The sequence below is a fragment of the Gigantopelta aegis genome, chromosome 7, assembly GCF_016097555.1.
Source record: "Gigantopelta aegis isolate Gae_Host chromosome 7, Gae_host_genome, whole genome shotgun sequence".
NCBI lineage: Eukaryota > Metazoa > Mollusca > Gastropoda > Neomphalida > Peltospiridae > Gigantopelta > Gigantopelta aegis.
In genome coordinates, this window is record NC_054705.1 from 15,759,807 (window position 1) to 15,783,681 (window position 23,875).

The following is a 23,875-nucleotide window of genomic DNA, read 5'->3' on the forward strand; positions in this document are numbered from 1 at the left end:
CATTGAATTTTATTATGTCCTGGAAATTTAGGCCAAAAATTTGGTGGTTTATTTTTCCCCCGACTTTACTTTTGTCCTGGAAAAATAACAAAGTCCTGGAAATGTCCTTGAATTTCATGTTTTTTCAAGTGTAAGAACCCTGTTGATGCTGAATGGACCAGTGCCCCCTTGACTGGTTTTTCAAAGGCCGTGGTATGTGCTATCCTGTCTAAGATTGTACATATAAAAGATCCCTTGTTACTAATGGAAAAATGTAGTGGGTTTCCTCTCTAAGACTATGTCAAAATTACCAAATATTTGACATCAAATAGCCGATGATTAATAATCAATATGCTCTTTAGTTGTGAAATAAATTGCTGTATATAGGTCAGGGACTTTAACAATAACATATTCTGGATTAACCACTGGATACAAATTATTGCAGTTGATTGAAAGGATCATTTTTGGTTTTTATTCGTGTTATTCAACTTACTATACTAGCACACCAACAATGCTATACAACCCCGAGTCATAACCTCCACTGCAGAATTATCTCCCCTTGCCAGATGTATAACCTACACCCGTGCATGGGCAGACCGTATATCCTTGGTTTTTATTCTTCAGTCCACCATTGCAGTCAATGTTTGTACTAGCTCTTGACATTTTTATAACAAACGTTAATGGTTTAAAAGTGCTATATAGATGGGCTCAAAATTGCTGTTATAGTGAGGAATTTATCTTTGGGAAAAACAAAACAAAATATCATTTTTAAATTAATAAAGCAAATATAATTTGAATCGGTTTATGACATTTGATATTATGGGTGGGTACCGGGATGTGAACCATGTACCTACCAGCCTTATATCCGTGGATTTTAACCACGACACCACTGAGGCCGGTCTGACAGAGCACTGTGTGCTACATGTTAATTTAAATCCCCATGCCAGTATACATCATTGTACCATATCTGATATGGTTTTATAAAAGGAGGTTGACCGGTCCTTTATATGCATACTGTACACAGGTCTTCAGATGATGTGTAATTACACTTAAAAGTTCATTGACTTCTGCCTAACCTGGCCCCCGAGGGGTGTGCTGAAGCTAGCTGCCATGTTACCCCATGCCATGCATTATCGTTAATACCTGTAGCTATTTTCAGACATGCATAACATTATGAAATGCCAAGGCTGACAGATTCCAGGTCAGTCGTTGGACCGTGACCTGTTTGTGAAACATGTTTTCACCAGCGGTTTGCTGAATCGCTTGATAAGCTTTCAACACAACTGTAGGCTGTGGTGGTCCCAGTGCAATTGTTCAAAGTTGCATAACTTTTTTTTTTTTCAAACTTTTTCTAATTCTTTTTCAAAAGAGCCTGATGGATGGAGGTAAATGCAGAATACATGGTTTTTGATTGCCTCCCTTCAGGTGTCAGTTCAATGTGGCATTGTCTGTATGTCCAGCCAGCCAGCCAGCCAGCCAGCCAGCCAGCCAGCCAGCCATCTCTTTATATCCATCCATCCTTCAAACTTTTTATATCCATCCATCCATCTGTCCATCCTTACATCTCTTATATGCATGCATCCATCCATCCTTCGATCTTTTTATATCCATCCATCCATCCATTTATATCTGTCATTCATCCATCCATTTACATCTTCCATTCATCCATCCATTTACATCTTCCATTCATCCATCCATTTGTTCCATTGGTGCATCCATTGGACTATTTCTCATTCCAGCCAGTGCTCCATGACTTGTCTATCAAAGGCCATGGTACATGCTATCCTGTCTGTGGGATGTTGCATGTAAAAGATCCCTTGCTACTAATCGGAAAGAGTAGATCACTGTGTGGTGACAGCGGGTTTCTTCTCTTAATATCTGTGTGAATCTCAGGACTCACTGGGTGTCAAGCCAGATTTTTATCTTTAAAAAAAAGAAAAAAAAGTACATTTTCGTACTCAAGTCCTTCCCACTGATACCCCCTAATATTATATATTTGAAGTGAGCTCAGTGGTCTAGTGGATAAGCTGCTGGACAATCAAGCTGACGACAGTGGTTCAAATCCCGTCAAAGCTGTCACCCTCTGTCTATCATTCTCATTATCTTAATATATATAAAAAAACTTTTATATATTTGAAGTTCAACTCTAAACTACTATATACATGATTGTATTCATTGTAAACTGATGATGAGTGTGTTCTGTATTGTCATTGGTTAATTACATTCTTTTTACGGGATCAAATAAAAATAACACCCGGAAAGCTAATGACATCATTAAAAAGTGACATCATTAGCAATTTGGAACAGGGTAAGTTCACAATTCAAGGGTCTACAGTTAGATTGTAGCCAGGTATTTTTTTCAAGAAATACAAAATATACACGTACACATGTATATAGTTCCGTTGAAAAACGATCCAGTTTACAATGGACATAACCATATTGAGTTTTTAGATTTGCGGGTGCTATTGTCTATTTGATGCCCGTAAATGTTTCATTTGGCTAAGGCCTTCGGTCAAAAATGACATTTGCAGGATCAAATAGACAATAACACCTGTAAATCTAAAAACTCCATATGGTTATCTCGTACATGTAATTGCCTCATCATATATAGTTATGCTATTTATCATAGTGTTAAACCAAAATTTATGATTCACGAAATAAAAGTCTTCGAATTCCACTTCGATTCGCTTTCGGCAAGATGGCGAGCATCATTTCAAACCTGGAGTACATTCATACATATACTGACCACGTTTGTCCACTCGGAATTATTGATTTTTTTTTCTTCTCTCTCCCGACTGCCCATACTCGACAATATGCAACATGCGGTCTAATCGTGGATTCCTCATCATGATATACGCATCGATCGCGACATACAATCCAGTGGAATTAGGCCACCTAAACCTACTTTCTGAAATTACCACGACATATTCGCAGAAATCATGCCAATATGTCGGTCAAGTTGTTTTGATCTTGTAGGTTGCGGCGTACGCCACATGAGCCAATGGACACAGGACACAAATTGAAAACTATTCATATCACTGGGAAATTAATGACCACCGCGCGCTAATGCTAATTGCGAATGCGCTGATTGCACCCGAGATGGAAATGGCAATCCATACAGTGTTTTTTTTTTCTCTCTTTCTTTCCCTATAGATTAATTTGCCATGGGATGTTTTTAACATCATCTGTAGGGTAAATATATAAAATGCAGGTTAATGGTAAACGTGATAAGCTAAAATATTGATTGACAATGCTGAATGGCGTATGTGGACTAATTGCATGTCCGCTCTCCGCAAAATTTGCCATTTACGGCGGCGATGCTTAAGACGAACAGCTTGTTTTTTCCCATGGTCTTCACGGTCGGCTCCGAAATGGTTTTGGGCTCACAAGGTATGTACAAAAGTTAATTTTTAGTAGTAGATGGAACAGGATTTAATTGTTTTTTATATACAAAAAGCAAAAAACATTTAAAGAAAAAAACATTTTTAAAGATAAACTTTAATGTACAGATAAATAGGTAAAAGGTTGGCTCCAAAATGATTTTCAGTTCACAGGGTATGTACAAAAGTGAATTTGTAGTAGTAGGTGGAACAGGATTGAATTTTAGTTTTTTACAAAAAAACACCCCAAAAAAACATTTAAAGAAAAAAACATTTTTAAAGATAAACTTTTTTAATATACAAATATATAGCTAAACGGTCGGCACAAAAATGATTTGGGCTCACAGGGTATGTACAAAAGTGAACAAGTAGTAGTAGATGAAATAAGATCTTCTTTATTTAATTTTTTTTAAAAAGATAATTACTTTTTTAAAGATAAACCTTTTTTTTTTTTAAATATACAAATGTGTGTAAAAGTACAGTTAAACTGTTTTGTTCTTTTTCTGCCAAATAAATTGACGGACGGATGGATGGATGGATGGAAGGAATGAATGATGGATGTTTATGTGAGTGGGTAGCTTGACATTGCTGAATAGTATATGTGAAGAGTTTAGGCGCAAAACGCGATATATCCATTTTTCGTTTTCAGTAAAAGTGACTTTTTTAATTGGCGTATATCGCTGATGAAAACAAACAAAAAAACCCCGAATTTACCCAATACAATTTCATAAGGATCAATCGCGGTTTGCGGCAAATCAGCGGGCCTACGATTAGCCCTTACTGACATACAATAATGGCTTAACTAAAAAAAAAAAAAAAAATGGTTTATATCGTGTTTTGCGCCTGAACTCTTCATGTGGACTTATTGCATGTCAGCGCCACATAAAGTTTGTCGTAAACAATGACAATGCTTATGATAAACAGCTTGTTTTTTCTATATTGTCTTCTATAGGCTCTCAGGAAATAAACAAAAATGAAGGTGTATATAAGTTAAAGGTTGTTTTGTTTAACAACATTACTAGAGCAAATTGATTTATTAATCATCGGCTATTGGATGTCAAACATTGTAGTAGTTCATTGTAGATGGAATAGAAGTTCATTTATCTTTTATAGATTTGTTTCTTAAATTTCAATATTAGATGAAATAGAATTTTGTTTATCTTTTAAAGACATTTTTTATTTATTGATTATTTCATTAGTTAGTAAATATATAAAAGTACAGGAAAAGAATTTCCTTTGTTTGTTATTATTTTTATTTTATTAATATACAGTATTACATAAATATTTAGATGGATTGATATGGGCATGAGTTGATGATTTGTGGATTCATGGTTGGACGGATGTGGCGATGAATTGTTGGATGGATGTATGAATGGATAAGTTATATGGATGGATGAATGGACAAGTTGTATGGATGGGTGGGTGGACAAATTGTATGGATGCATGAATGGACAAGTTGTATGGATGGATGGATGGACAAGTTGTATGGATGAATGGATGGAAAAGTTGTATGGATGGATGAATGGACTAGTTGTATGGATGGATGGATGGAAAAGTTGTATGGATGGATGAATGGACAAGTTGTATGGATGAATGGATGGACAAGCTGTATGGATGGATGGATGGACATGTTGTATGGATGGATGGATGGACAACCTGTATGGATGGATGGATGGACAAGTTGGATGGATGGATGGATGGATGGACAAGTTGGATGGATGGATGGGTGGACAAGTTGTATGGATGGATGAATGGACAAGTTGTTGGATGGATGGATGGACAAGCTGTATGGATGGGTGAATGGACAAATTGTATGGATGGGTGGATGGACAAGCTGTATGGATGGATGGATGGACAAGTTGTATGGATGGGTGGATGGACAAGCTGTATGGATGGATGGATGGATGGACAAGTTGTATGGATGGGTGGATGGACAAGTTGTATGGATGGATGGATGGACAAGTTATATGGATGGGTGGATGGACAAGCTGTATGGATGGATGGATGGGAAGGTTATATGGATGGGTGGGTGGATGAATGGATATTGGCATCAGTTGATGGATGAATAGATGTGTTTGATGGATGGATGGATGGACAAGTTGTATGGATGGATGGGGAACTTGTATGGATGGATGGATGGACAGACGGACAGATGGATAGACAACTTGTATGGATGGGTGGGTGGATGAATGGATATTGGCATCAGTTGATGGATGAATAGATGTGTTTGATGGATGGATGGATGGACAAGTTGTATGGATGGATGGACAAGTTGGATGGATGGATGGGGAACTTGTATGGATGGATGGATGGACAGACGGACAGATGGATGGACAACTTGTATGGATGGGTGGGTGGATGAATGGATATTGGCATCAGTTGATGGATGAATAGATGTGTTTAATGGATGGATGGATGGACAAGTTGGATGGATGGATGGGGAACTTGTATGGATAGGTGGGTAGTTGATGGATGAATAGATGTGTTTGATGGATGGATGGATGGATGGATGGATGGGTAGGTGAGTGGATAGATGCATGTATGTTGGCATGAGTGGATGGATACATGTAGATGGATGGATAAATATGGTGTTGGATGGATATATGGATATTGGTATAATTTGATAGATGGATGGGTAGGTGTGGTTTAGTGGATATATGGATCGATTAAAAATGTATTTAATTTTTGTTGAGGTGAGGTGAGGTAATTTATTATACAATTAAAAAAACAAATCTCTGTGTTCATGTATTACGAAAATCGATTCAACCACAGTCAATGAGGACCTCCCACAGAAAGAAAATGGGTCAAGTTTAGGATTAGGGTTAAGAAAATCATACAGTAATGATAAGAGTAATTAATTTTGGCAAAAGGTTAACTTAAAAAAAAAAAAAGATCTGCCCAAAAATGTGGGTATGGCACCATACCTGTTTTACCCTCTGGCAGACACCCTGATAACACATTCTAATGAAATTGGTAGTGAAGGAAGAAATGTTTTATTTAACGACACACTCAACACATTTTATTTATGGTTATATGGTGTCGGGCATATGGTTAAGGACCACACAGATATTGAGAGAGGAAACCTGCTGTCGCCACTTCATGGGCTACTCTTTTTGATTAGCAGCAAAGGATCTTTTATATGCATCATCCCACAGACAGGATAACACATACCACAGCCTTTGATATGCCATTTGAAGTTGGTAGTGAAGGCAAGATGGACTATGTTCCGTGTGAAAATCTGCCACAAATCAAACGTATTTTGTTGCTTAGGTAGTAAAAAACAAAGTCTTTCTGCACATGACAGCTGGATAAAACATCTATTTTCACTTCCGATAATGTGCTAATAATACACAGCCGTTTCACAGGTATTTTTATTCTCACTGATTATCTGATAAGATAATATTATGTACCTTTCTGTTAGGTTCAAGTTAAAGGAAGGAAGGAAATGTCTTATTTAACAACGCACTCAACACATGTTGTTTACAGTTATATGGCGTCAGACATATGGTTATAAGGACCACACAGATATTGATAAGAGGAAACCCACTGTTGCCACTTCATGGGCTACTCTTTTTCAGTTAGCAGCAAGGGATCTTTTATTTGCACCATTCCACAGACGTAGCTCAGTGGTAAAGCATTCGCTTGATGCACGGTCGGTCTAGGATTGATCTCCGTCGGTAGACCCACTTGGCTATTTCTTGTTCCAGCCAGTGCTCCACAACTGGTGTAACAAAGGCCGTGGTATGTACTATCCTCTCTGTAGGATAGTGCATATAAAATATTCCTTGCTGCTAATCGAAAAGAATAGCCCATGAAGTGGTGACAGCGGATTTCATCTCTCAATATCTGTGTGGTCCTTAACCATATGTCTGACACCATATAACCGTAAATAAAATGAGTTGAGTGTGTCATTAAATAAAACATATTCTTCCTTCCATTCCACAGACAGGATAGTACATACCACAGCCTTTGTTACACCAGATGTAGAGCACTGGCTTGTTCAAGTTAAATGTCCTGTTACTGTCTATACATGTTTTTGAAGTCTGTAAGATGGTTGATTATATTTGGTTATTATACTTAGATATAGTTATAGAAAATTTAAATATATATATACGAATGTTTATCATTGCAATTAATTCATTATTTCTTCTTTTCTTTTTATTATTCTTTCTTTTTCTTTCCCCATTTTTCCCTCATTCTTTCTTTTATCTTTCTTTTCCTGTTGTCCTTTCTTTTCCTATCGTTCTTCTTTCTTTCTTTCTTTTTCTTTCTTTCTTCCTGTTTTCTTTTTTCTTTCTCTCCTTCCATCATTTCTTTCCTTCTTTCTTTTGTCTTTCTTTCCTTCTATCTTCCTGCTTTCTTTCTTTTGTCGTTCTTTTTTCTTTCTTTCCTTCTGTCATTTTTTTCCTTTCTTATTTTCTTCTTTCTTTTTTCCTTTCTTTCAACATATAAGCTACTATCTATATAGCTTTTTTCTTCCTTTTTTGTGTTTTTACATTTTTACTGGGTTTTTTTTTTTTTTTTTTTTTTTTTTTTTTTTTTAACATCCATCCACTGCAACAACTTATACATGTAATCTGTTTGAACGTTTCATCTTCGAACCCAACACGGAACACCAACACGGTTCAGTTAGCCGGCCGGCCGATCCCAATCCCAACTCGGCTGCTATATACCACCACCAACAAGTTGTTTTCAGGTGGTTATATACTTCTGTATAAATAGACCAGTAGTTAGGCCACCAGCAGTGCCCCTGCTACTTACCAAACAGCTTACATTGATTGCTGACAGAAACAGCCCAGCTCATGCTTGTGGGTACTACACAATCTATACATAGGTCACCCAAGGTCACCTGTACCTCATGCAGTTGACCTGCACACCAGAAAGCAGGTCACCTAGATACGGCTCATTGCTGGTAGCACACACACACACTGTAGCCAACAGCATACATGTTTTCTTTTACCCAGCATGCACCAGCTGACAAGTGAGAGGCTGTGGGCTGATAATCCATATTATTTGTATGGCAAGGGAAGGGCTGAATTATTAACATGTATTCAGTTTGTGCTCCATTATATATAGATGTAGATATTTTTGTTTTCAAGGGTGGTACACATGTTTGAATAAAATAAATACTGATTCAAAGGTCATTGTTGGGGGAAGGGGAGGGGAGAGGGAGGGTGGTATTAAAATGGTTCAATTAACATGTATTCAGTTTTGTATTAGATTAAAAAAAAAATCTTCTTCAAGAATGGTGTGCATGTTTGAATGAAATAAATACTGATTCAAAGGTGGTTGTCGGGGAAGGGGGAGCGTGGTATTAAAAACGTTGAATTAACATGTATTCAGTTTTGTATTAGATTAAATACATATTTCTTTTCTTCTTCAAGAATGGTGTGCATGTTTGAATGAAATAAATACTGATCCAGAGGTGTTTGCTGGGGGAGTGGGAGGGGAGGCTGAGTGTAGTATTAAAAAGGTTGAATTAACATGTATTCAGTTTTGTATTAGATTTAAAAAAAAAAAAAAAATTCTTCTTCAAGAATGGTGTGCATGTTTGAATGAAATAAATACTGATTCAAAGGTGGTTGTCGGGGAAGGGGGAGCGTGGTATTAAAAATGTTGAATTAACATGTATTCAGTTTTGTATTAGACTAAATATATATTTCTTTTCTTCTTCAAGAATGGTGTGCATGTTTGAATGAAATAAATACTGAAAAAGAGGTGGTTGGTAGTTATTGGGGGAGGGGGAGGGGAGGTGAGGGGGAGCGTGGTATTAAAAAGGTTCAGTTAACATGTATTCCATTTTGTATTAGATTAAATATACTTTTTTTTCTTCTTCAAGAATGGTGTTTGAATGAAATAAATACTAATCCAGAGGTGGTTGCTGGGGGAGGCCAGTAGGGGCAGTAGGTATTAAAAAGGTTGAATTAACATGTATTCAGTTTGTACTAGATTATTATTAATTAATTATTTTTATTTTTTTTTTTTTGAAGAATTGTGTACAAGATTGAACAAAATAAATACTGATCCAGAGGTAGTTGTTGGAGGGATGGGGGTGGGGTGAGGGAGGTATTAAAAGGGACTGAATTAACTTGTATTATTGGTTACTGTTTGTGCTAGATTGTTATTTTTTTCAGGAATGGTATGCTTAATTGTTTGAATGAAATAAATACTGATTCAGAGGTAGTTATTGGGGGGTGGGGGGTGAGAAATAGCCCAGTGGGTCCACCGATGGGGATCGATCCTAGACCGACCGTGCATCTGGACTATTTCTTGTTCCAGCCAGTGCTCCACAACTGGTGTAACAGGCTGTGGTATGTACTATCCTGTCTGTGGGATGGTGCATATAAAAGATCCCTTGCTGCTAATCGAAAAGAATAGCCCATATAGTGGCGACAGCAGGTTTCCTCTCTCAATATCTGCGTGGTCCTTAACCATATGCCTGACGCCATATAACCGTAAATACAATGTGTTGAGTGCGTCGTTAAATAAAACATTTCCTTCCTTCCTTCCCGTCACGCCACCGACTGGGATCGATCCTAGAGACCAACCATGGACCAGGCTCTGTAGACCAACCATGGACCGGGCTTTGTATACCAACCATGGACCGGGCTCTGTAGACCAACCATGGACCTGGCCCGGGCTCTGTAGACCAACCATGTAGACCAACCATGGACCTGGACTCTGTAGACCAACCATGGACCAGGCTCTGTAGACCAACCATGGACCAGGCTCTGTAGACCAACCATGGACCGCGTTCTGTAGACCAACCATGGACCAGGCTCTGTATTGGTTAGCTGTGTTTGTCCCGCACCCCTCCTGTAATTGACCTCAGTGGCGTCGTGGCAGGCCATCGGTCTACAGGCTGGTAGGTACTGGGTTCAGATCCCAGTCGAGGCATGGAATTTTTAATCCAGATACCGACTCAAAACCCTGAGTGAGTGCTCCGCAAGGCTCAATGGGTAGGTGTAAACCACTTGCACCGACCAGTGATCCATAACTGGTTCAACAAAGGCCATGGTTTGTGCTATCCTGCCTGTGTGAAGCGCAAATAAAAGATCCCTTGCTGCCAATCGGAAGAGTAGCCATGTAGTGGCGACAGCGGGTTTCCTCTAAAAAAATCTGTGTGGTCCTTAACCATATGTCTGACGCCATATAACCGTAAATAAAATGTGCTGAGTGCGTCGTTAAATAAAACACTTCTTTCTTTCCCACCTGTAATTGATTCACAGCTGTTTTTGATGATTGCCTGAAAGAGATAAGATCGCTAAGTTCTTGTAACTTGATTGTCTCTGTTGTGCAGGATAATGGACCTGGTTTGATTTGGTTATGGACCGGTTAAGAAGAAAGTTAACAATATTCTGTGGCAGCTTAATACAAGTATTTTATCAAGTTGGGATCCAATTTAGGTGAACACTGGGTACTTATATTATATTGCCTACCCCCCTCCCCCATCCCCTCAAAAAACCCACAAAAAAACAAAACAAACAAAACAAACCCAGAGTGATTCTTGCAAAGGGCAGGTTTTAATGCTTTAATGTTATGGGGACAATTAAACTCTGGTGGTAGTGTGATTGTTGTCAAAATGTGTTTACCCACTTCTCCATCCTCTTTGATTACTGGCGGCTAGTCAAGCCCTGGCGTGATGTCATCCGTCATTACGTAACTCGGTGTGTAGCTTCAAGTGTTGGTTTTTTCCCACAGAGGGCTAAAAATGTGATCGATTATTACGAATATATATTTTTTTTAAAATGGCCTGTCAGGTCTTTTTAAAATTCTGTAGGATTCATACACATTGTAAACGTGATATATAGGTACCAAAAGATAGCAAGATACAAATGTATGTGTTTTATTACTGAGGCACTTTAAAGGTTCTTGTTGTCTTCAACTCTCCCTTCAGTCTTTTCACCCACCCACCCCAGTAATCAGTTCTGGAACCTACCCTGAACTCTTGACACAACAGCCGTTTCTTTTGTACTGATAAATGTATGCTTGTCTGCAAGGTATATTGACTTTACAACATTGCCAAAGCATGGAGTGCTCTGGTACCCCCCCCCCCCCCCCCCAAGGTATTTCTAGAACCTACCCTGACTTTACAAACATTGCCAAAGCATAGGAGTAGCTCTGGGTACCCCCCCCCCCCCCCCCCCCCCCCAATGATAATTTCTAGAACCTACCCTGAACTCTTTAACACAACGGCCCTGTTTCTTTTGTACTGGTAAATGTAAATGTATGCTTGTGTAGGAACAGTATTGACTTTATGAAATAATGCTGTTGCATGGGATAGCTTTGGCACCCCCACCCCCCACCCCACCCCATATTAATTTGTGGAACCTACCCTGAACTCTTGACACAGCAGCCCTGTTTTTTTTGTACTGGTAAATGTACACTTATGTAGGAACAGTATTGACTTTATGAAACAATGCTGTTGCATGGGATACCTTTGTCACCCCCACCCCCATATTCATTTCTGGAACCTACCCTGAACTCTTGACACATTAGTCCTGTTTCTTTTGTAATTGGAAATGTATGCTTGTATAGGAACAGTATTGACTTTATGAAATAATGCTGTTGCATAGAATAGATTTGGCACCCAACCACCCACCCACCCCTCATATTCATTTCTGGAACCTACCCTGAACTCTTGACACAACAGTCCTGTTTCTTTTGTAATAGGAAATGTATGCTTGTATGGGAGCTCTATTGACTCAATAGGACATCGCTATTGCATGGAGAAACTACAGGCCTCTTGCCTTATGTACACTGACAAACGTTAATCCCCAATAGCATGGCCGAATGTAGTGCATACACAGCTAACCCAGGAATTTCTACATCTGGGATTGGCTTGTTTCCAGAGCTCTGAGCCCATTATAAACATGTAACACTACTAATATGATACCATTAATAGAGGTGATGAATTTTTAATGTGAATAAAGATTTTTGGTGTGGTGTAAGCTGTAAAATGATTCTACTTAATGTGTGTGTGCGACTGATTTCTGTACAAGTATAGTGTTACACTTGAGTGGGGTTTTTGTTGTTGTTTGTGTGTGTGTACATTGTGCTCTAGTGGTGTTGTTAAGCAAAAAAGACATCTGGTGTGTGTGTGTTTATTTATTTATTTATTTTTTATTTGGCTTTTGTTTTCTCTCTTTTAAAAAAAAATATATATGCAGATTTATAGGATATTAAACGAGCTTCCATTTCATATCATGTTTATGTCCCGAGGGACATAAACATGATATGAAATAGTAGCGAGTTTAATATTGTATTTATTACCCATAATCTATCTTTGATGTTCAATCTATGGTCCTGAACCCAAGCATATAGTAAATATTGGAACAGCTTGTTTTCTGTATGAGACTAGAAACTACTAGTACCTATATTCGGTCTAGGATCGATCCCCGTCGGTGGCCCATTGGGCTATTTCTCTTTCCAGCCAGTGCACCAAAGTGTAACAAAGGCTGTGGTATGTACTATCCTGTCTGTCTATGCTGCATGTATAAAAGATCCCTTGCTGCTAATCGGAAAGGTTAACCCATTGCATGGTGGCAGCGGGTTTCTTCTCTAATCTGTGTACCCACTGGGCTATTTCTCGTTCCAGCCAGTGCACCACAACTGGTGTATTAAAGGCTGTGGTATGTTCCAGCCAGTGCACTAAAGTGTAACAAAGGCTGTGGTATGTACTATCCTGTCTGTCTATGCTGCATGTATAAAAGATCCCTTGCTGCTAATCGGAAAGGTTAACCCATTGCATGGTGGCAGCGGGTTTCTTCTCTAATCTATGTACCCACTTGGCTATTTCTCGTTCCAGCCAGTGCACCACAACTGGTGTATTAAAGGCTGTGGTATGTGGTGTCCTGTATGTGGGAAAGTGCATATAAAAGATCCTTTGCTGCATTAGGAAACATATGTAGCAGGTTTCCTCTGATTACTAATGTGTCAGAATTACTAAATGTTTGACATTCAGTAGCCGATGATTAAAAAATCAATGTGCTCTAGTGGTGTTGTTAAACAAAACAAACTTATACGCTCATCTGTGTGGTCCTCGGCCATATATATATAAATAGAAAATGTTTTATTTAACGACGCACTCAACACATGTTAATTCAGCCAAGAAGAAGTCCGACACCATAAAACCATTGTTACAGTGTGTTGAGTGTATCATTAAACACTTCTTTCTTTCTTTCTGCAGAACCGGCGTCGTGGTAGCCATCGGTCTACAGGCTGGTAGGTACTGGGCTCGGATCCCAGTCGAGGCATGGGATTTTAATCCAGATACCGACTCCAAACCCTGAGTGAGTGCTCCGCAAGGCTCAATGGGTAGGTGTAAACCACTTGCACCGACCAGTGATCCATAACTGGTTAACAAAGGCCATGGTTTGTTGCTATCCTGCCTGTGGGAAGCGCAAATAAAAGATCCCTTGCTGCTAATCGGAAGAGTAGCCCATGTAGTGGCGACAGCAGGTTTCCTCTCAAACTCTGTGTGGTTCTTAACCATATATCTGACGCCATATAACCGTAAATAAAATGTGTTGAGTGTGTCGTTAAATAAAACATTTCTTTCTTCTTCTTTTTTTTCTTTCTGCAGAATGCTTACATGTTAAGTAAAAACATGTTTTAAATATGTCTGAAGCCAGAGTTGTATAACTGTAATGATGCAAGGCTTCTAGATCATGGCAGCCCCACTCCTATGGTATAATGATATTCAATGTTGGGCTAGTAAATAACTACTTTTGCCTTGCCCGACGGCTAGTGAATTTTTTTGGGTCAAATGGTGCAGTTAAGTCTATTTTGTAAATATTAATAACCTTCCCCCACCCCAACTCCCCAATGTTAGTGTTTTTCAGCTCTGTCTCCATCTTTAAGTGAAATATCTGATATATTACTTTTATTTAGTAAAATTGTATTAACTTAAAGTATGGTAGGGCTAGTAAATTTGTAATTGTGGCTAGTAATTTGTTTAAATCGCTGATCCCATGGCTAGTGGATTTAAAACAAATTTCTAGAAGCCCTGTGTTATGTTTTGAGTGCTTTGCTAAATAAAACATTCCTTTCTTCCGACTCACACGCAGATTCTGGAACAGATCTGTTATATTGCATCCAGCCAAGTGATTTGATGCCACCTTATCTAGTGGAGAATGTACAGGTAGCACTCTACAGTGGCCATGCCCAGCCAAGCTATTCCTGTCTGTATGATCATCATCAGACCATTGGTCTGACAACCTGTAATATAGAGAACCTGTAAGAAGGCTAAGGTCGCCCACACACAGCTGTGTCAGCTGCTTGTGTTAATCCAGGAAAACAGTCCGGTTATATGTATATGGCTCAGTCAGTACATAGAGCAGTCGATTTAGCTGTGATGGGCTGCAGGATCAAGCCTCCACAGTGGAAATAGTTGTTTTGGCTTGTCTTAATTTATTCAGAGCTTCTAGATTACGGTAGCCCACTCCCATGGCTAGTGATATTCAATGTTGGGCTAGTGAATAACTACTATTGCCATGCCCAGCAGGGCTTCTAGATTACGGTAGCCCCACTCCCATGGCTAGTGATATTCAATGTTGGGCTACTAAATAACTATTATTGCCATGCCCGACAGAGCTTCTAGATTATGGTAGCCCCACTCCCATGGCTAGTGAAAAACAAGTTGTTAAATGCTGCATATAAGTTTATTTTCTAAATATGAATAACCTGCCCCCCACCCCACCCCCCATTCTTAGTGTTTTTAATCTCCATCTCCTTCTTCGGGTAACATATATCCATTACTACTATTAGTGAAATTGTATTAAGCAAAGTAGGGCCAGTGAATTTTTAATCATGGCTAGTAGATTTTTAAAATCACTGATCCCATGGCTAGTGGATTTTGTAAAAATTCTAGAAGTCCTGGTTTATTAAAAGTTTGTTTTGTTTAACAACACCACTAGAAGAAATTGATTTCTTAATGTTGGATGTCAAATACTTCTAAAGAGAGAAAACTTGCTACATGTTTTCATTCGTAGCAAGGAATCTTTTATGTATATTATACATGTATATAGGCACCATCCCACAGACAGAATAGCTAGCGCATATATGTATTGATATACCAATCATGGTGAACCAATGCCACTCCCCTACCACACCCCCCCCCCCCCATCCCCAACCCCGATAGGGATCAATTATGAATCACATGAGTGCTAATTTACCACTGGGCAAGGTTCTGCACCTTGCAAAGTAAGAAAGCGAGATATAGGCGTTACTTTTTCTATGATGGAGGCTGTGATGGCATCAAGTTTTGTGTTTAGGTCAGTTTCTCAGCTATATGAGTTGTCTGTCCAGGACAGTGCGTTAAGCTGTATCCCAACCGGACGCGAGCGATTATTTTAGAAATAATTTATTTCAGTTGCCGACTCCTAACTGCACACGTGTGATGCAACATATTTATTTGTCATGCCATACGCGTGCAGTTAGGATGCGGCAATTGAAATCGCTGATTTCTAAAGTAATCGCTCGCATCTGGTTAGGATACAGCTTTAGTGGTTAGTTAGATAGAAAGAAAGACATTTTTCATTTAATGACGCACTCAACACATTTTATTTACGGTTATATGGCATCAGACATATGGTTAAGGACCACACAGATTTTGAGAGGAAACCCGCTGTCGCCATTACATGGGCTACTCTTTCCGATTGGCAGCAAGGGATCTTTTATTTGCGCTACCCACAGGCAGGATAGCACAAACCATGGCCTTTGTTGAACCAGTTATGGATCTATGGTCGGTGCAAGTGGTTTACACCTACCCATTGAGCCTTGCGGAACATTCACTCAGGGTTTGGAGTCGGCATCTGGATTAAAAATCCCATGCCTCGACTGGGATCTGAACCCAGTACCTACCAGCCTGTAGACCGATGGCATAACCCCGAGGCCGGTCAGTTAGATAGAAGTCATTGTATACTGGTTTAATATTTACACCTACCCACTGAGACATTATTTTGGCTTTGGGTGGTAGCCGGTACCCAGATGCGAACTCAGTACCTAGCTATACCAGCCTTAATTTTGATGACGTTGACTTAACTAAACCGCTATATTTACCACCATGGCCTTTGATACCACTATGATTTATCTTTCATCCACATCCCAGCAATGCCAAGGGAAATTAATGCACACCACGGTACATTCCCCCCCCACCCACCCACCACAACCGAGCACTGCCGAGGGATATTAATGCACACCATGGTACATCTTCCCCCCAGCAGGCGTTGAACCGCATTAAATCAATGTCCACTCTAGACATAAAAAATAATTGAGATTTCTATCTCCTATTGATTCTTGCCTGTGCCAGTTTCATCCATGCTTGGAAATTGGGTCAGACTTGAGGCCAGCATTTTTGCGATCAAATGTCTGGCCAGGAACCGCGCTGACCAGTCGGTCGGGCGGTCTGCTTTGGTCGATCCAGATCCAGGCATACATACATACATGCCTTAATGCTCAGGGTATTGATTTGTCTTTTCTTCCTCTGCAGTGTGTGTGTGTGTGTGTGTGTGTGTGGACGGATTCCGATGGTCAGAACTCTCATGAATGCAAACTGAAAGACATTTGTCATACAGCGACGGCGCAAAATGAATTACAGCTGTGGGCCGAACCTAGTCTGCATTCTGTCAGTTGTTTTCAGGGAGGGGGGTGGGTGGGTGAATTTAGATGGTTTTTAAAATTTAAAATTTATGAGATTCCAGCTGGCGGGGTGGGGTGGGGAATTTAGATGGCTTTTAAAATTTATGAGATTCCAGCAGGGTGGGGTGGGGTGGGGAATTTAGATGGTTTATAAACTTTATGAGATTTTAGCTGGGGGGGGGGGGATTTAGATGGTTTTTAAAATTTATGAGATTCGGGGGGGGGGGGGGGGTAAGGAATTTAGATTGCTTTTAAAATTTTACATTTATGACATTCCAGCTATCCTGTTAAACTTTCTTTTTCAGCAGGCCTATGTAGCCTTTTAATATTTAATGGCATTTGTTATTTTTGTATACATGTGTTTCAAAATGTATTTTGCGGTCAAATGTTAAAGATGTTGACCCTTGATTTTTATTAGGTAGTTTGAAATATTTTCAGCCATAACATTACAGATTTTATTACTTTAAGTTAGTTATAGATTGCAGCTAACTTTGTTCTTAAAAGGACAATCATGAGTCTGCTGCATTGTAAGACATTTCAGACTAATAAAATATTTCTACGATTAAACTTTAAAATAACTTCGTACATACGAAATATTTTAGGAAATAAAATTAAATTTAACCTAGTACAAACATTACATTGATCAGAAACACTAATCTTTTATGCAGAAAAATATATTTGATATGCAATTACAATCGTTAAAAAGTCTCTGTTAGTCAATAACATCTTAAAGGGACATTCCTGAGTTTGCTGCATTGTAAGATGTTTCTGACTAATAAAATATTTCTACGATTAAACTTACAAATTAAATATATTTTCTTGTTTAGAATATCAGCGTCTGTGTATTCAATGTATTTCTGGTCATCTTAATATTTGTAAGAAGCCAAAATTGGATTTTATCTTCAAATAATTTTGTATGTATACGAGAAAATTTTTATTTTAGAAAATAAAATGAAATTTAACCTAGTACAAATATTAGAATGATCAGAAACACATTTAATATACAGCCACTAATATTTTATGCAGACAAATATATTTGATATGCAATTACAATTGTTAAAATGTCTGTTAGTCGATAACATCTAAAAAATTGCAGAAAATTCAGGAATGTCCCTTTAATTATTAATTTGTGACAAGTCCTATGTGTTTATATAGTGCTTGCATAGCAGGCCTCTGTAAATCATGAGAACAGTTGATTCGTTCACGTGTTGATCGTGCAAATCTAATTTTGCGTAACATCTTTTTTGTTTTTGCAAAATGTCGAGCACCATTTTACATGGTTATAACATGTTATGCAAAAAGGAAATGGGTTGCATAGATTTATGATGAAGAATAGCATAGAATAGAATAGATGTTTAATGACACCCCAGCGTGAAAAATGCATCGGCTATTGGTTGTCAAACTATGGTAATAACTGATATAGGAAGGAAGTAAATGTTTTATTTAATGACACACTCAACACATTTTATTTACGGTTATATGGCGTCGAGTTTATGCTTAAGGACCACACAGATATTGAGAGAGGAAACCCACTGTCGCCACTTCATGGACTACTCTTTTTTGATTAGCAGCAAGGGATCTTTTATATGCACCATCCCATAGACAGGATAGCACATACCATGGCCTTTGATGTACCAGTCGTGGTGCATTGGCTGGATAAAAAAATAGCGCAATGAGATAACTGATGTAGAGGCCTTCTTTTTCAAGTATTGAGAGTAAACATTAACTTTAGTGCACTATATACTTTACATTAACACACAAGTGATTCATTTGCAAAAAAACCCATCTATAAACTTAATAAGTGTAGATCTATATGTAATTATATATAGCTCAATCTGGCCGTGTTCACAAAAAGTGTGATGAGAGACAGTTTGGCTAAATCGATAACAGCTATATGTATCTCATTAGATTCAATCTTTTTTTCTGTTTTTAAAGAGTCACTTCTGTAACATGTGTTTTTGTACACTGATTGTTTGTGTTATTAGTGCCTAGTGCAGATGGTTTATGCCACATGTGGCAGACTATCCAAGCCCTGCAGTTGCCCGCGGCAATCGGCAACGCCATGAAGATAGTTGTGGTGTTCTCATTCTCTGTGGAATTATTTTTTTTTTTTTTTGCCGTGGATTATATTGGACTCAAGATGTATTTTTATGATGCCTATATAGTGTCCTAATCCCCCTCCACCCCCCCCCAAAAAAAAACCCTAAAAAAAACCAACAACAAAAAACAACAACAACAAAACAACCAACAAAACAGAACTAACACAAAAAACCAAACAAACAAATTATCCCGACTTACTTGGGTTTGAAGGTGGGGCATTCGGTCTTGGTGACAGATACTGAGTTGTTCATGGCTTTATCATGTACTATTACAGATCAAGTTTGAATTTCTTGGCGATTTACCCATTTTACACAGAGTTATGGCCCTTGAAATTAAGAAATAAGAAAGATTGCTGGGCCCGGTAGGGGACGTGTATTGCTTTAGCAGTACTCTCAGAATGTTTGTTTATTAACATGGGTTTGTTTGTTGGTTTTATTTATTTATTTTATTTTATTTATTTTATTTATTTGTGTATTTTTTATATTTTTATTATTATTATTATTATTATTATTATTATTATTATTTATATTTATATATATATATTTTTTTTATTTGCTTGTTTATTTTATTATATTATTATTTTTAAAATTGTTATTATTTATATTTCTATATTTATTTATTTATTTCTATATTTATTTATTTAGTTATTATATTTATTTTCGTTCCAGCTATGGAAGATCCTGCTGGCCGCAATGGCTTTCCCCCACTAAAACCACGTCCTGCTAACGGCCCCCGACCTCACCGGTGTGAAGTTTGTCAAAGGTCATTCCGAGAAGTAGCAACACTGAGAAAACATGAGCAGTTACATCGTGCCGACCGGCCTTACGTTTGTACGACGTGCGGAAAATCATTTCTTTGGTCGTCCAATCTAAAGGTACGTTAGTTAGTGTGACAGATCGGGAAGTACATTTAAAAAAAAAAAAAGAATTTCAATGTTTCTGCCAGAAATAAATTTTTGGGTATGACGCTATGGAATTGAATGCAACCACAGTTGACATTGGGTATGGGGGACCTCCCGCAGAACGAAAATGGGTTAAGTTTAAGGGTTAAGAAAATCATACAGTATTATGATAAAAGTAATCAATTTTGTCAAAAGGTTAACTTTAAAAAATGTCTGCAATAAAATTTGGGTGTGTTGCCATACCCTCTGGCAGAAACCCTGGTGGGTTTTATTTTTGCTAGCATCATCACATTATGTTTAAACATCTATTCAGTTGGATGGTTGGTGTCACAAATCAGGAAGTAAATTAAAAAAAAAAAAATTGTAATTTTTACTTCTTTTTTTTTTGTTAGCATTATCATATATTGTGCTTTTCCATCTATTCAGTTCTTAAGCTTGAAAAAAGTATATATTTTTTTTTTGGGGGGGTCATAATGTTAGTTTTTCTTATTCAAACTGAAGTGAAATTGAAGCTTATTAAAATGACAGTTCTCTGGTGTGGGTTTTTTTGGTCTAATTTGTTCAGATGTTGACCTGTTCTGTAATCTCTGCTCATTTTGCCATCTTCTGTTCTCGTTTGTAAATGTTTCACTTCTTATCTGTTCATTGTTCTGTTCTTTTCATTATTTTCTTTTTATTAATACATGTGTACGTGTGTACACAATGTACATATATTTTTGCATTATTAATGCTAGATGTGATTCTTATTGTCTGTTCTTTTCGTATTTATCTTTAATTTTGATGTGCCATATTCCATAATCCAACCAGAAAAGACCATGGGCCCAATTTACGAAACCTGTTTTTCTTAAACGCGAGCATTTAAAGGGACAGACCCTAGTTTCAGCCCATGAAAATTAACACTATGTTTAGTTAAAGGGACAGACCCTAGTTTCAGCGCCCATGAAAATTAACACTAAGTTTAGTTAAAGGGACAGACCCTAGTTTCAGCCCATGAAAATTAACACTAAGTTTAGTTAAAGGGACAGACCCTAGTTTCAGCCCATGAAAATTAACACTAAGTTTAGTTAAAGGGACAGACCCTAGTTTCAGCCCATGAAAATTAACACTAAGTTTAGTTAAAGGGACAGACCCTAGTTTCAGCCCATGAAAATTAACACTAAGTTTAGTTAAAGGGACAGACCCTAGTTTCAGCCCATGAAAATTAACACTAAGTTTAGTTAAAGGGACAGACCCTAGTTTCAGCCCATGAAAATTAACACTAAGTTTAGTTAAAGGGACAGACCCTAGTTTCAGCCCGTGAAAATTAACACTAAGTTTAGTTAAAGGGACAGACCCTAGTTTCAGCCCATGAAAATTAACACTAAGTTTAGTTAAAGGGACAGACCCTAGTTTCAACCCGTGAAAATTAACACTAAGTTTAGTTAAAGGGACAGACCCTAGTTTCAGCCCATGAAAATTAACACTAAGTTTAGTTAAAGGGACATACCCTAGTTTCAACCCGTGTAAATTAACACAAAGTTTAGTTAAAGGGACAGACCCTCGTTTCAGCCCGTGAAAATTAACACTAAGTTTAGTTAAAGGGACAGACCCTAGTTTCAGCCCGTGAAAATTAACACTAAGTTTAGTTAAAGGGACAGACCCTAGTTTCAGCCCATGAAAATTAACACTAAGTTTAGTTAAAGGGACAGACCCTAGTTTCAGCCCGTGAAAATTAACACTAAGTTTAGTTAAAGGGACAGACCCTAGTTTCAGCCCATGAAAATTAACACTAAGTTTAGTTAAAGGGACAGACCCTAGTTTCAGCCCATGAAAATTAACACTAAGTTTAGTTAAAGGGACAGACCCTAGTTTCAGCCCATGAAAATTAACACTAAGTTTAGTTAAAGGGACATACCCTAGTTTCAACCCGTGTAAATTAACACAAAGTTTAGTTAAAGGGACAGACCCTCGTTTCAGCCCTAAGTTTAGTTAAAGGGACAGACCCTAGTTTCAGCCCGTGAAAATTAACACTAAGTTTAGTTAAAGGGACAGACCCTAGTTTCAGCGCCCATAAAAATTAACACTAAGTTTAGTTAAAGGGACAGACCCTAGTTTCAGCCCGTGAAAATTAACACTAAGTTTAGTTAAAGGGACAGACCCTAGTTTCAGCCCATGAAAATTAACACTAAGTATAGTTAAAGGGACAGACCCTAGTTTCAACCCGTGTAAATTAACACTAAGTTTAGTTAAAGGGACAGACCCTAGTTTCAGCCCATGAAACTTAACACTAAGTTTAGTTAAAGGGACAGACCCTAGTTTCAGCCCGTGAAAATTAACACTAAGTTTAGTTAAAGGGACAGACCCTAGTTTCAGCCCATGAAAATTAACACTAAGTTTAGTTAAAGGGACAGACCCTAGTTTCAGCCCATTAAATTAACACTAAGTTTAGTTAAAGGGACAGACCCTAGTTTCAGCCCGTGAAAATTAACACTAAGTTTAGTTAAAGGGACAGACCCTAGTTTCAACCCGTGGAAATTAACACTAAGTTTAGTTAAAGGGACAGACCCTAGTTTCAGCCCATGAAAATTAACACTAAGTTTAGTTAAAGGGACAGACCCTAGTTTCAGCCCATGAAAATTAACACTAAGTTTAGTTAAAGGGACATACCCTAGTTTCAACCCGTGTAAATTAACACAAAGTTTAGTTAAAGGGACTGACCCTCGTTTCAGCCCTAAGTTTAGTTAAAGGGACAGACCCTAGTTTCAGCCCATGAAACTTAACACTAAGTTTAGTTAAAGGGACAGACCCTAGTTTCAGCCCATGAAAATTAACACTAAGTTTAGTTAATCTACAAACCTGTAACACATTTGGATAAAGTTACAATTGAGTGAAACAAGAGTCTGTGACTTTGAAATGATGAAATACCCTCTAAAAATAGACTAAAACTCGACTCCATAACCGTTAAAAATATGAGAAATGCATTTTGTGATATTAACAACACCAGGATGACGAAAAACACTTCGAATGTACGGAAATGGATAATCTAAACAATAAAATCTAAGTAAAGTATGATTTCAGTTATCAAAAATGGCTCCTATAGTAGAAAATACATGTATGCCTTAGTGTTTAAAAACTAGGGTATGCCCCTGTAAGCGTTGTAAATGCATGTAGTGATAGGGGAGATTCGGGTAATTGCGGACACTCTAGCTTCCGCTGTATTTGCCACATGGAAACAGAACACTACACGATAACGTCTACCTAAAATTTAAATGCACTTGATTGACTGTTTTTTCTGTCACTATATATCACAACCAGCCATTGGGTAGATTCCATTTTATTACCGTAAATTATAATAAGGTACGAATGGTAAGAGGAGGCGAAATGCAGACATACGTCGGCAAAATGCGGACATGGTCAATGGAAACAATTTTCTTTTAATCCACAGCATTTTAAACATTTATTTTGTTACAAAATATAAATAATTAAACTAGCAAATCTCTAAAATTATCTTTTATCATCTTCTGAAGAAATAAACCGAGTAAAACAGTAATTATATGCAATTAGGTTAAAGTTATTTTCCGAACCCAAGTTTTTGTCTCTTGTGTCATTCAAACTGCATTGATACAAATGTTGCTATTTTAAATACAGTTGAAATGAAATAAAAATGGGTTTATCATTATATAAAACAAATATTTATTCAGAATAGATCATCCCTGCGGTGACCTTATTATGTTGTCTGCAATTAAACTACTGTGGTTTATGTACTGTAGTCGTTCAACTGCGGACGAGTTTATTCTGTTAATTTTATCAAACAATTATTATTGTTAATACGATTATTTTTGGTTTTTTAAAATTAAGTACATGTATATGTATATGTATCATAATATAAAAGATT

General features: G+C 37.8%; 1 protein-coding gene across 1 annotated transcript in view; it reads left to right on the forward strand.

Annotated features, from left to right (window-relative positions):
- Window positions 1–23,875, forward strand: part of LOC121376748 (Krueppel homolog 1-like) — a 54,330-nt gene that overhangs the window by 23,529 nt on the left and 6,926 nt on the right. The window contains exon 2 of the mRNA XM_041504516.1: window positions 19,769–19,974. Within this exon, the coding sequence (XP_041360450.1) occupies window positions 19,771–19,974 (204 nt within the window). The 5' untranslated portion in view covers window positions 19,769–19,770. The remainder of the gene's footprint in view (window positions 1–19,768; window positions 19,975–23,875) is intronic.